This window comes from Cetorhinus maximus, chromosome 14 (genome assembly GCF_964194155.1).
Source record: "Cetorhinus maximus chromosome 14, sCetMax3.hap1.1, whole genome shotgun sequence".
Taxonomy (NCBI): domain Eukaryota; kingdom Metazoa; phylum Chordata; class Chondrichthyes; order Lamniformes; family Cetorhinidae; genus Cetorhinus; species Cetorhinus maximus.
Genome location: NC_135892.1, coordinates 77422153 through 77435987, shown reverse-complemented (window position 1 = coordinate 77435987; position 13835 = coordinate 77422153). Strand labels below are relative to the sequence as shown.

The window sequence follows — 13835 nt, the reverse complement described above, 5'->3', positions numbered from 1 at the left end:
CAGATGATTAGCAATCATCAACACAAGACAGTATAGGTCGGTTGTCGCTTCCCAGGCAGATGTCATGATTCCTTTATTTTAATCCTTGGATTGAACGAGAAAGCAGAGTTGAAAGCTGAGTGAGAAAGTAATAAGAAATTTTTACATACCCATAGGGCAAATTAAAAATGGCAAATAATATCTAAAAATCAGATACAATAGCCAGGAGAGAAATACATTAAGCTTCTTCATTTGACACCTCCACCTATGTGTCTGAGGCACCTAATACACAGCAGTCTGAATATCCACTGCCAGGTATTGATTGCAGTAATGTTGAGTAGGTAATTGAGTGTGGAAAATATTTGGGAGATCAATACCTACAGAACTCCACCAACCTTGCGCTTCAGCGAAACTTCTGGGATGGGTGTGGGCAGTGGTATTGAAGGCGCCTACCTCACCTCTGTGGGTATTTCAATGACAGATGCATTTGTGAAGTACGGGCATCATTTCCACCATTTCATACCATTTGAACATGCAAGATGACATTCTAAAGAATGCCCATTTGATATGGATGGCCTGATGTGTTTGGGAATCAGCTATCAGCAAATTAAAAGACATAGTTACATAACTTTATGTCATTATTATTCAGTCATTATCTGATTATTTTTGTTAATTTGTTTTCTGTTTTGTTTCTGCTTGTAAATAAATTCTTATGAAACTTAGTGCTGATTTTTCACATTGCTTCTACAGAAGATGAGAATTTCTGTTTCTCTACACAGCGAGTTATGTCGATCCAGAATGCACTACATCTAAATGATTCTTATCCCATAGCATTCACATAAACTAATTAGCACCCAAAATCTGACCATAGAAGTTGGGAAATCAAATGCTATCATTCATATATATAGAAAATAAAGTCTTTGGATGTACTTACAGCCAATCATCATCATAGCCACAGCAAAAATCTTCTCGCCATCAGTTGTTGGAGCAATGTTACCAAACCCAATACTGGTGAGGCTGGTCATTGTAAAGTAGAGTGAGGCAATGTACACAGAGTCTTTACTCGGTCCACCTTCCCATTTTTCTGTCCCACTTGTATTAAAATGATACGGCATCCCTACAGTTTCTCCTAACTGATAGAGCCAGCTGTCTGTTCTGATTCTGTTTAGTTCTTCATCGATCACTTCATAATCCCCAATGCTGTACCAGATGCAAGCCAGCCAATGAGCTGCAAGCCCAAAAACACACACAAGTAGTACTAATACAGCTGCTCCATATTCAATGTAATGATCCAACTTCCGTGCTACTCGGCCTAAACGAAGAAGCCTAACAACTTTCAGGGAGCTGAAGAGACTGCTGATGCCCTGCAAAAATAATATTACATATACATATATAAGTAAAATATAAGCACTTGCAAAATAAAATTAATAACGACAGAACATTTGAACTATTTCCAAAGCTATACATCATATTAAATAGGCACTTATAATAGCAAGAGATTGTGGCTGGTGGGGGGTTTGGGGGGGGGGGGGGGCAAGGTCATCATGGGAGAGAGTACAAGAGAGATGTCAGGCTTGTAGGGGATGAGGGAGTGTGGAGACACCATCGAGGGAGAGAGGGGCTGAGAGATCAGGGTAGAGCAGGAGGAAAGGGATGCCATTGCAGAAGGGAGGGGGAGAAGGATCAGGCTTAGTTGGAGAGGGTAGCTGTAATCAGCTGCAGGGGAGGCCAAATTCAGCACTCCTGGCCCACACGGAGCATCGTAAAAAGCAATTAACCTTCTTGGCTCCTGCTTCCCTTTTACTGAGGGCTTCTTGAGCCCTGAGGAACTCACCCTGCAACTGTTAAATTTAAATCAGGCTCACAATTACACTGTGGGGGTCTGAAATAAATATGTTAATGTCCCATGAGGTTCCAAACCCACCATTGCAGAAACATCAACGTACATAGCAGGTTGGGGATGCATTTCCTGTTAGATTAATTTTACTCACTCACACTCTGGCACTCTGGTTATTGGCGGGGGGGGGGGGGGGTTGGTGGTGGTGGTAGTGTTAATATTGAATGCAGAGTTTTTCACAGCCCTTGTATGCTTTGCATGATAAAATATCAGTTACCCTTCAACAGCTTAACAAGTTAGCAGATATGTGAAAAATTAGTTGTCGGATTGGATATGCAAATCGGAAAACAGGCTAATTTGACTCTTTATTAGCAGATTGAGCTATTAAAGGGATATAAAACATAGTATTACAAAAATAACGAGGTGGGAAGGCAATATCTCCATAGTCCTGTCATCACTGTAGAACAGCAACCAGGGATGAGTCAGAATAGTCCATGTCATTGTGAAAATAACCTCTAGAACTCAATGTCACCCACAGATTGAGGTTCATCTTATTTAACTGTCATTGGTACAGCCTTAAGCACATATTTAAGGAAATTCGGAAACATTATATGCTGTATTATTTCACGTGTGAATTAGCATTTCCAATTTTCACACCTGTGATATTTCAATAATATGGAAAATGGCATTTATCCAATCACATTAATACAACTAATAAAGATTATATGTGCGTTCCTTATGCAACTCATAAAAAAAGTCATGCAATGGTTAAGGTTGTCTTTAGCTGTGCATTGTGTATGCATAGGCAAGCAAATGGTAAAGAAAGCCATAAAAATTGTCCAAAGCATCATAAACTTGACACAGTGGCTATACTAGAAATAACATTTATACATTTTTATATTGGTTGTAACTAAATGATTTATTCAGAATGCAAATAATCAAACCTATGATATATGATATTAATGACCCAGACCTAGATATACAGGGCACAATTTCAAAATTTGTGGATGACACGAAACTGGGAAGCATTGTGAGGAGGATAGCATGCAACTTCAAAAGGATGTAGACAAGTTGGTGGAAGGGGCGGACAAGTGGCAGATGAAGTTCAATGCAGAGAAGTGTAAAGTGATTCATTTCAGTAGGAAGAACACGGAAAGACAATATAAAATAAAGGATACACGTCTAAAAGGGATGCAGGAGCAGTGGGGCTTGGGTATAGACATGCATAAGTCATTCAAGGTGCCAAGACAGGTTGAGAGCACAGTTAATAAAGCATACAGTATCCTAGGCTTTATTAATAGGGGCATAGAGCACAGGAACAAGGAGGTTGTGTTAAACTTGTATAAGAACTGGTTCAGCCTCAACTGGAGTATTGCATCCAGCTCTGGGCACTTTAGAAAAGATGCGAAGGCATTAGAGTGCAGAAAAAAGAGTTGTTCCAAGATGTGGAACTTCAGTTATGGAGACAGATTGGAGAAGGTAGGACTGTTTTCATTGGAAAAAAGGTTGAGAGAAGGTTTGATAGAGGTGTTCAAAATCATGAGGGGTCTAAACAGAGCAGATAGGGAAAAACTGTTCCCACTGGTGGAAGGGTAGAGAACCAAAGGGCATAGACTCAAAGTAATTGACAAAATAAGCAATTTGGACATGAGGAGAAACTTTTTCACGCAGTGAGTGGTTAAAATCTGGGATGCACTGCTTGAGACTGTTCAATCAGGCATTCAAGATGGAATTGGGTTACTATCTGAAAAACAAGAATATGCAGGGTTATGGAGAGAAAGCTGGGGAATGGCACTAGGTGAATTGCTCAGCCACAGAGCCAGCACAGACATGACAGGCTGAATGGCCTCCTTCTGTTCTGTGATTCTGTACATAGATTTTCTGGCGTTCTTTCTCCACATTTCTCAGCTACATTTAGCTGCACTAAGTTAATACAGCATAAATAATACAATCTATCGTCAATGCCAAGCAACACAAGGCGAGCATTATAAAAAAATCTAGTCCATCATTACTTTCAAGCACTTTAGAGAAGGTACATTAAACATAACTTATGAAATAGAAAGCATACTTTAGTTACGGCATGATGATTCCAGTTCTTCAAACCCCAAAAGATAGCCAGAAGAGGGTTAAGCCACAGAAATAAAGAAGCATGCAAATGGAAAAAGTAAAAAGCAAGAAGAAAATAAAGTATAAAAATGTGATTTAATGCTGGTGCAAATGTCACAAACGATTGTAAATCAATTACAGTTAATTATTTTACACATTGCAAATCAATATAAAAAGAGAAAACACCGTTAGCTGCAACATCTTTTTGTATTCTGCATACATCTAGAAACTCAGTATCACAATGTAGCATGTAAATGCTATTTGATGTACACAATAAAAACAGCATTTCAAACCTTTCATCAGCACTATTCTCAGTGGACAAGCGTTTTATACACAAGCAAACAGGGTATGAACATGGATTTCTTCATAATTCAGCAAAGTACCCATTGCAATTATTATTTTTTACAGAAGCGGATGCTTAGCGACATGGATAAGGCCAATTGAATGAATGAATAGGAATGATGTAACGCCCACAGGAGTTTAAACAAAGCAACCGCATCATCAGGATCACTGAGCACAACTGAGCAAAGGGCCAAAATGCTATTTGCACCTTTGCATTCTATTCCTTGGATTAATATTACAGCATTGAAGAACTTGTTCAGGAATCCTCCTCGACACATTGTCATCTTGACAGCAGTGGCACAGAAGTGTAAACAAGTAAATACTGTTCCAACAGTGCATAATTTCATATTATGCTGCAGTATAAAGCATATTTTAGCATTAGAGTGCTATTATGTCAGGGAAAGAAATAATTGTATTAATGGATTACTAATAAAATTTCAGACCTTCATAAATGCTAGATAATGACCGTCTCAAAGAAGAGAAAGCCAAGCCATTTCCCTCAACCTTTAATTGCACCACTATCACTGTGTCCCACACCATCAGTATCTTGGAGGTTACCACTGACCAAGTAGACTAGTCATATCAGCTGGGTTCTATACGAATGGTTCATTTCCCGACCCCTCAAAAGTTCTCCACCTTCTACAAGACTGAAGTTAAGAATGTAATGGAATATTCACCACTGACCTCGATGAGCACAGCTGCAACATACAAGAAACTCAATATTATCCAGGTAGGAACTATTTGTTTCATTGGTCCCTGTGTCACTGGATTCAATACCCAGCGATCCACCATCTGGTCTTGTTGCACTGGTTGTATTAGGACATTAAGGCAACAAATCGACCAGTTTCCCAAGCCCCCCGCTCCCTCACCATCATTTAAATATGACAGGCTAAGAAAAGGGTGGGCAACTGAAAAACTGCTCAGGTGATAGGAAATTCTAGATATCCCTGCCCCGCCTTCATAGCTCCAATACTGCTGGCAATGGGAAGTTTACTAGGAAAAATTTGGTTTACATATCATCACTAGGAAATATTGACTTTGGCCAGCCAATTACAATCTTAGTTTTTACTGAATTGCTTTCTAATTGAAAAGAAATGTATTTTAATGGTCCATCCTGTTAATTTTACATGTTTAAACATGGTAAAGAATCCTCCAAGTGAATTTAAGAAACTTAATGAATACTGAAGTAGATTTTCAACTTCAACTATGGGCAGACTTTTTCTCTCGCCAGGCAGGCATGCGCCCAACCCCGACGAGAGTAAAATAGTGCGCAATGACATCGGGCAAGCATCCCAACGTCATCATGCACTCTCACGATATTTCGCTCGGCAGGCACACATGAGAGGCAGCAGCGCGCCCACCAGCAATTAAGAGGTCTATTAAGGCCCTTAATCAATTAATTAAATTTGATTTTCGTTGCCCGTCCAACCTTTTGGTTGGCGGGCAGACGAAAAGGCCAAGCGGCCTTTGGATTTTTTATAAAGCCTCATCCATAGGTGGGATGCAGTTTCCAACAGAAACTAAAAATTAAATTAAAAGGTTGAAATCTCATTTATAACATGTCCCTGCTCATGTGGCAGAGTCACATGAGGGGACATGTTTTTAACATTTTCATATTCTTTGTCTATGTTTTTAAAAATCTTCAGCTCCGTGAGGCAGCTCTGTGCCTTCAGGGAGCTTTCAGAGCACGCACCCGCGCATGTGTGCAAACGTCCACGCTCGCCCTCCTCCTGCCCCCACCCTGTCAGCGCTCAGTGTTGCAGCGCGCGATTCATGCTGATTGGCCGTTAATTGGCCGATCGCCGGCGGTGGTCGGTTTTGCAACCGCTCCCGGGCCTGCCCACCGTGCCCACCCGACGAGGTAAAAATCCTGCCCTATGTGTAGTAATCTGGCAGAGCAGATTATCCACCCTTAATCAGATCTGCCTGGTTTACGCTTCATTGATTTCTATAAAAGGGTGTTCCACTCCGCCAGATTACCACACAAACAATTAAGATGAAAATCTACCCCACTAATTTATTCTTACACTGTAAGGTCCCACTGAATCTTCAATTTTCTTCCTCCCTGAAGGAATGAGGTTCAGTTCTGAATTTACCAGAGTATTTACCAGGGAGATATCACAGCCAAATCTCATCTGACATCCATACAGAAGCACTTTCTAGAAAGAGTAACTGGATAATACTCAGGATAAAAAATATAGACTTATTTTTCTCCTTGCTAGTCTGGAGTTGAGAGAAGTTATTTGACAGGTCTTATTTTACAATCCATAGATTACAGGGCAAAATCATCAGATACCAACCTCATCCACATTTTCAAATGCGTTGATGACATCATACGGCAAACAGGAGAGGAGATCTATAACAAACCAAGTCTTCAAATAATTCATACGGATGAGCTTTGGGTCTGAAATTACCTCTCCCGCTGGCCCGACGAAAGTGGTATGAAAATTGAGGACAATGTCTACCAAGAAGATTACATCAACTATACTGTCAACCACCAACCAAGTCACATTGTTTTGTTTGGTCTTGAAGGAGACATTGTATGGAACCATGATTGCAGTGTAGAAGGTCAGAATCAGGATTATCCAATCCCAGGAAGTTTTGAATGCACAGTAATGCAAGATGATATGTGGTGGAGTCTTTGGTGCCTCTTGCTTGTACTGTGGAAGGATTTCAGACCCAAGTTGTAATACCTGCACAACAAAAATAATTATGATTATTAATTAGTAAAACATTGAGATTAATAACAGTAGAATCCAGTAGTACACTTCTGGGGTGTTAGCAAAATGCCTGGATTAGTTATATCTGTCTAGAGATCCAAAGGCCTTGGAGACAGCATGATCCAAATAATAGAAGCAAGGAGGTGCTATGGCATGTAAAGCTATGATTTTGCTTCAAAAAAACTCAAATTGATGTATGCTACAGAGGACTAAGAAGAATCTAGAAAGTATTTGGTAAATTGACCTTAGAACACAGATTTGTACCAGTGCTTTGAAAGACTTATTCAGTTTATCCTTACTTGTCCTTTCCCTATATTTTTTGAAAAGTTTCCTTGCCAAATATTTATCCACTTTTATTATTTAGCATGTGTAGACTTAGCAGGCATCTTAAAGCACTGTCAACACTAGCATGCAAAACACACAGATCACCAGGTAGCTCAGTTAGTGCGCCTGTTTCAATGGTGTGGGACATGGTTTCTATTTGTCCATAATAGCCTTGTTGTTGTCATGAAGGTCCCTTCCCCTTCAAAGGGCATTGTGGATTTTGCTCCCACACTGTTTCTAGTAAAGCAAATTATGTCCTAATAACCCACTGTATAAAAGAAAACCTTGCTAACTTCTTTCTTTATTTTTTTGGTGCTGATAGTAAATTTATGCCCTCCAGTTATCCACTCACCAACCAATGGAAATAGTGTTTTCCCAATTTTCCTTACCAACCCCCTCATAAGTTTCAATACTTTTATTAGATCTCCTCTGAATCTTCTTAGTTCCATTGCAAAGGGGCCCCCCCCCTCCCCCAGATTCTCTAACCATGCCTCACAACTGAAGCCTTTCATGGCTGATATGTTAGCAAATCTCTTCCATCCTCTCCTTCATCTTGACTGTATTCTAACTGCAAGATATCAAGGTTTTCTGTAGACTTACCTTTACTCCTTTGTTTTTGTACCCAATGCTACTGCCTGTAAAACCTGGGATGCCAGGTATGTTTTTTTATAATTAACATTCTTATAAACTTGACCTGCCCATTTTAATGGTTTGTGTATTTGAAGCACCAGCTCTCTCTGCTCCTTTGCTTTAAAAAAAGGTTTTGCGATTTAATACATCTTTCTCCTCATGCTTCCTCCCAAAAGCTTTCACTCCACGGCTGGAATTTTCCCTGAACTGCAATGGCAGGTGTGAAAAAAAATGCTCTTCCCACTAGCTGCAAGGGCGGGTCTTTGCACTGTATCATCCGCTTCCCCCCTCAATAATTAAGCAGCCACAGGAGACACATTGTATCACTGGCCAGTGGCTCTGAATTATCCGCCATGCCGTTACCTCACTCTGGGTGTCATATCTAAACTGCAGGCCGCGCATACACTTCACAATGCTTGCAGCCCAGGACTGATCCAGTAAAGACATGGCAAGACACAATGCAGGAACTCACCAAGCCTCCTTAGGCAGCACCTTCCAAACACAAGACCACTACTATCTGGAAGGACAAGGGCAGCAAACACATGGGAACACCACCACCTGGAAGTTCCCCTCCAAGCCACTCACCAACCTGACTTGGAAATAAACACGGTTCCTTCACTGTCGTTGGGTCAAAATCTTGGAACTCCCCCCCCTAACAGCACTGAGAGTGTACCCACACCACGTGGGCTGCAACAGCTCAAGAAGGCAGCTCACCACCAACTTCTCAAGGGAAATTAGGGATGGGCAATAAATGCTGGCCTAGTCAGCAACACCCATCCCATGAAAGAATAAAAAAAATCACAAGCTATCACATATTCACTGGCATCTCACTCATTGCCAGCTCACAGGGCATCACCACTCACACACAGCCTCACATCTCCATCTGGCCTCCTCCCCTCTGGAGGCTGCCTCCACAGCCCTTACCATGTTGAAGCCACTTACTCAGGTCAACATGTGTCCCCACACACATCCTGGGATACCCACCTTCCTCAAGCAAGCCCTGGCCCTGTAGCCATTAAAAAGTCAGCCTTACTGCTGGGCTCGTGGGTAAAGACCTGCTCATGAGGCCCCGAAAATTGATGTGGTGCTGCCTGCAAAGCCTGGCGCTGATGACTGTGAGTGCTGCCCGAAGCAAAGTAGACAAACAAGCCTTGAAGTCCCGAGCGAAGCGCAGGTCACCAGGTACATGTTGCTTATGTACTGTTGTGAAACACGTCAGCGTGCAACCACGCCAATGTGAGTTCATGATCTAGCATGGGGGAATGATTCCGGTGAGCAGAGCTTATAATGAGTTGCTAAAGTATTGAAATTAGGTTCCCAACGTGCGGCAGAGGGAAACGGCCCGCCATTGACGGGTGGAGTGGACAATTGCAAACTGCTTTCACGACGATGTGAAACCGATTTTTCCGATCTCCTGATACTTTCCGCCCCTGCCTGCTATGACGCCCACTGCAAACGGGAGTGGAAAATCCCAGCTCACTTTTCTCCACATTAAATTTCATCTGACAGCAAACTGCCCAGCTTAATTTATGTCCCTTTGAAATGACTTACAATCTGGTGAAGTTAAGTGTTATATTTATTATTTTACTTTACAGATTTTTTTAAATTCATTCACGGGGTGCGGGCTTCGCTGGCTGGGTCAGCATTTATTGCCCATCCGTAGTTGCCCTTGAGAAGGCGGTGGTAAGCTGCCTTCTTGAACCGCTGGTTCATGTTTGCTAGTAACTTTACTTCTTAGTTAAGCTATATTAGTTATTTTTATCCTTAATTAGTGCTGGGAAATCCTGAGGGGAAAGATCCACAGAAACCTCGCATATTTTGCCTAATTGGGATTTCTGCAAATCTTCTGCCAAACCACAGTAGCCGATCGGGGGAATTCTAGGAAATTCTTGGCATATATGTTTTATTGGCAAATATCCTTTGTTGACATATTTGAATTGCATTAGGTAGCGAGGAGTATGGAACGGTATCCACTAGTATTCATAGTGCAGCACTTTCCAAACTATTTTTCAATACGACCCCATTTTAACACTTGAAAATTAAAATGACCCAAGATGCCAACAAAAACAAAACAGCAATAAAGCAGCATAATAACATTCAGTATATAATTATTAAAGTAAGTGTATTGTAGATCTACATACAATACATCATATAAATATGAAAATCGGTGATGAAAATCCTGGGCCTATGGTGACCGGGTTGCCTCTGGTCGCTAAATCCACGTCTGCCTCCATTGCCATGGCTCTGGGGAACCTCTGACTTATTTACGTGGATGCATAGTTACATCACAGCTTGGCTCATCATGGCTTCCACAGCCAAAGTGTCCAATGTCAGGAGTTCATCTTGTGATTGGTTACTTCCTACTGCTGGGGCAATACAAGGTGGCAGGTGTGGGGTTGTGGGGATGGGGCTGGGGGGCAGGGGCGGCAGGTTAATGTGATTTGTTTCTCATGACCCCATTCACTGTTTCATACTTTGGGAACTGCTGTTCAAGTACATACCCCAACAATAAATAGGATTGCTGTTTGTCCCAAGGGCTGCATCTTAGATACCTAGGGTCAAATTTCTGTTCATAAGAAGTCACCCCAAATCATTGCGATTATTAAGAGCTAAGGGTGGGGTAACTATCAAAGCTTCATTAACACAGATGTGGTGAGCTGCCAAAACAGACATCCAGAGGCAGCTCACTAAGTTTCAGGCCGAGATACTCCAGCCCCTTCGTGGTGTGATCTGCCGCGAGAGATCCGGCAACCCAGCCAAAAGTGGATTGACTTTTGGCCGGACCAGTCAATCCCAGTGTCGGGCAGGGATGGAAAATCCCACCCTTAGGGCAAAATTTTTACCTCGACGGGCGGACGCGGGCCCGACCCACTCGAGCGTAAAATGACGTCGGGCGAGCGACCTGACATCAACTCGCAGTCACGCGATATTTCGGTCGGCAGCGCGCCTGTCAACAAATAAAAGGCCTATTAAGGCCATTAAAAAGGTACTTACAGTTGGCGGGCAGGCGAAAATGCCATGTGGCGTTAGGAAGCCTCAGCCATGGGCAGGATGGGGTTTCCAAAAGCAAATAAAAATAAAATTAAAATTTTAAAATGTAATTAATAACATGCCCTGCTCATGTGACAGAGTCGCATGAGGGGACATGTTTTATAACATTCTTAAATTCTTTTTTTAAAAAAGCTTTATCTCCCTGAGGCAGCTTGGTGCCTCAGGGATATTCTCAAGCATGCACTCGCAGACAAGCATGAAGTTCGCGCTCACCCCGCTCACCCTCCTCCCCCGCTGCCTCTCACGTTTAGGCCCATCAGCGTGAAATCGCCTTCCGGCCTCGATCGCGGGCAGCGGTCAGTTTCCCGTCTGCCCTGCTGAGCCAGCCTGACAAAGGCTAAATTCTGCCCTTAGTCTCCAGGCTGCTCGGGTAAGTTATCAGCTGGAGGATTCAGGTGGGTTTTGAAAATATAGAAGGAGGGAGCTCAGAGTGCAACAGCCCAAACTTATTTGGAGCCCGGTAGAGATCTCCTGCATCACCTGGCTTGAGAAAAATAACTATTACACATGACTGTAAAGATCCCAACTTCTTGCCCACCAGGTTCTGTGGAGTGCAGTGTCCAGTATGCACACTATTTAAAGGGACATCAGTAGGGGTCAGGAGGGCTGCGGGTAAGTTTGTTTCTGAAGGAAACTGGAGGCAAGAAGATAGAAGGAAGACATAGGAAGGCTGCCCCTCAGTTTTTCGGCTCTTCCTTGGAAGTCATGCTGGAGGCGATGAGAGCCAAAAGGGAAATCCTCTTCCCTGTGAATGGAAGGAACAAGCCAGCCACCTAAACAAAGAAGGTGTAGCTGGTTAAAGGCAAAATACTGCAGATGCTGGAAAGCTGAAACAAAAACAAAAAATGCTGGAAAAACTCAGCAGGTCTAACAGCATCTGTGGAGAGAAACACAGAGTTAATGTTTCGAGTCTGTATGACTCTTCTTCAGAGCTAAGAGAAGTAAAAATATGGTGAAATTGATACTGTTTAAGTGGAGCGGAGCAGGTGAAGCTGGATAGAAGGCCAGCAATAGGTGGACGCAAAGGAGAGATTGCCAAAGATGTCATAAACAAAAGGACAAAGGGGTGTTAATGGTGGTGGTACTGGATAAAGAAGGTGCTAACGATGATGTTAAGGATAGAAGGCTGAATGTGATAATGGCCAGACAAGGGTAAGCACTTCGGGAAGAACAACATGAGCAAGTGACAGATGGCCCTAGTGGGGTGTGGTGGGCGGAGGGGACGGTGGTGGGAAAAAAGATCAAAAATATGCTAAAAGATGAGGATAAAACAATGAATAAAAATAAAAATGTTAAAAAAAGGGGATAAAAAAGGGGTGAGGATGGAGGAGAGAGTTCTTGGTCTGAAATTGTTGAACTCAATGTTAAGTCCAGACGGCTGTAAAGTGCCTAATCGGAAGATGAGGTGCTGTCCCTCCAGTCTGCATTCAATGGAACATTACAGCAGGCCAAGGACAGACATTTGGGCATGAGAGCAGGATAGGGTGTTGAAATGGCAAGCAACAGGAAGATCTGGGTCATGCTTGCGGACAGACCGAAGGTGTTCCACGAAGCGGTCACCCAGTCTGCGTTTGGTCTCTCCAATGTAGACCGCATTGGGAGCAGCAAATGCAGTAGAACAAATTGAGGGAAGTGCAAGTGAAGCGCTGCTTTATTTGAAAGGAGTGTTTGGGCCCTTGGACATGCACTTAGTGACTTGCCACGTCTGATTCTCCATGCAGGTGGCCACTCTTTCCAGCAAGGTGGACATCAATGTAAATGCCTGAGACATCTTGGCATTCAAGCTAGTGATGGCCTCTTCCAATCTCTCAAAGTATGCACTGTTTCTGGAAACACTGACAGAAGCATTCACATTTCTTTTGGTGCTCCGTAAGTTCCTTTTTTGTGGATGGCTCCTGAGGTTGTTGAGATGAAGATTTAGGGAGGTGCCTGAAGAGAAACAAATGTCTGGATCTGCAAGATGGCTGGTTGGAGGAGTGCTGTGCAGAAGAATGCTAGAGAGGTCAGAGAATAATGAATGCCACCTGAAAGTGGCATGACACTCACCTTTTCTGATGTAATGAAAGTATTAAACCTTTTCTGACGCTGAGACCAGCCCTGGGCACCATACCCCTGTTGCTCACAACCTCTGCTACTTCCAGCTACCTTGCTCAGAGTGATTTGGCTCTCATTTGTAGCTTTTGCAGCAAAAACCCAACATTCTGTAGATTTCATTTATTTCCATTTATTATCTCTGAATGCAAAGCATTTCACTGGTGCAGACATTGGAGATCTCTACCACTGGATTCATAATGGTCAGAATTGTTATTGTATAAACAATGCCCTCCTAGTTACAACGGTGTCAATGTTTATTAACAAAATGTTCTATGCACCACAGATGATTTACTACAATGATGGCATTCAGGTGAGAGGCTACCCCACAACCATCAATAATAAAGTTCCACAATTATGTCCTCAGATGGCTTTGGATCTGTTGGCATTACAGCAACTCTTCCCATTCTCCCTTACACAAAAAGGTAGATCAATCTCAACTGAAGTTTGGCTGAGAACTCTTAAAACTGAAGGCAGCACACTTGAGTACCAGGTATGCCTGAGGTTCCACAGCTGTGATGCTTGCTGACCACATTTCCAAGTGAAAATTCAATTTTTAAACTCTTTGAGAAATCAAGCCACACATATTAGAAACACATGAGAAACAAACATTAACCATACTTCCTATTCCTGCCCTGTCCTGCTTGTAGCTACTCCTACCAGGAGATCTACTTCTTAAGAAGATACAAATACTTGAAGTTAGTACCAAGTCAGCACATAAAGGATGCCAGGGACATTAAGTCTTTAATAATTCA

General features: G+C 42.5%; 1 protein-coding gene across 1 annotated transcript in view; it reads right to left on the bottom strand.

The window, feature by feature from the left end:
- kcnh1a (potassium voltage-gated channel, subfamily H (eag-related), member 1a) overlaps positions 1-13835 on the bottom strand; it is a 311195-nt gene that overhangs the window by 228126 nt on the left and 69234 nt on the right. The window contains exons 6-7 of the mRNA XM_078557611.1: positions 6565-6957; positions 914-1343 (exon numbers count right to left, since the gene is read on the bottom strand). Coding sequence (XP_078413737.1) covers positions 914-1343; positions 6565-6957 — 823 coding nt within the window. The remainder of the gene's footprint in view (positions 1-913; positions 1344-6564; positions 6958-13835) is intronic.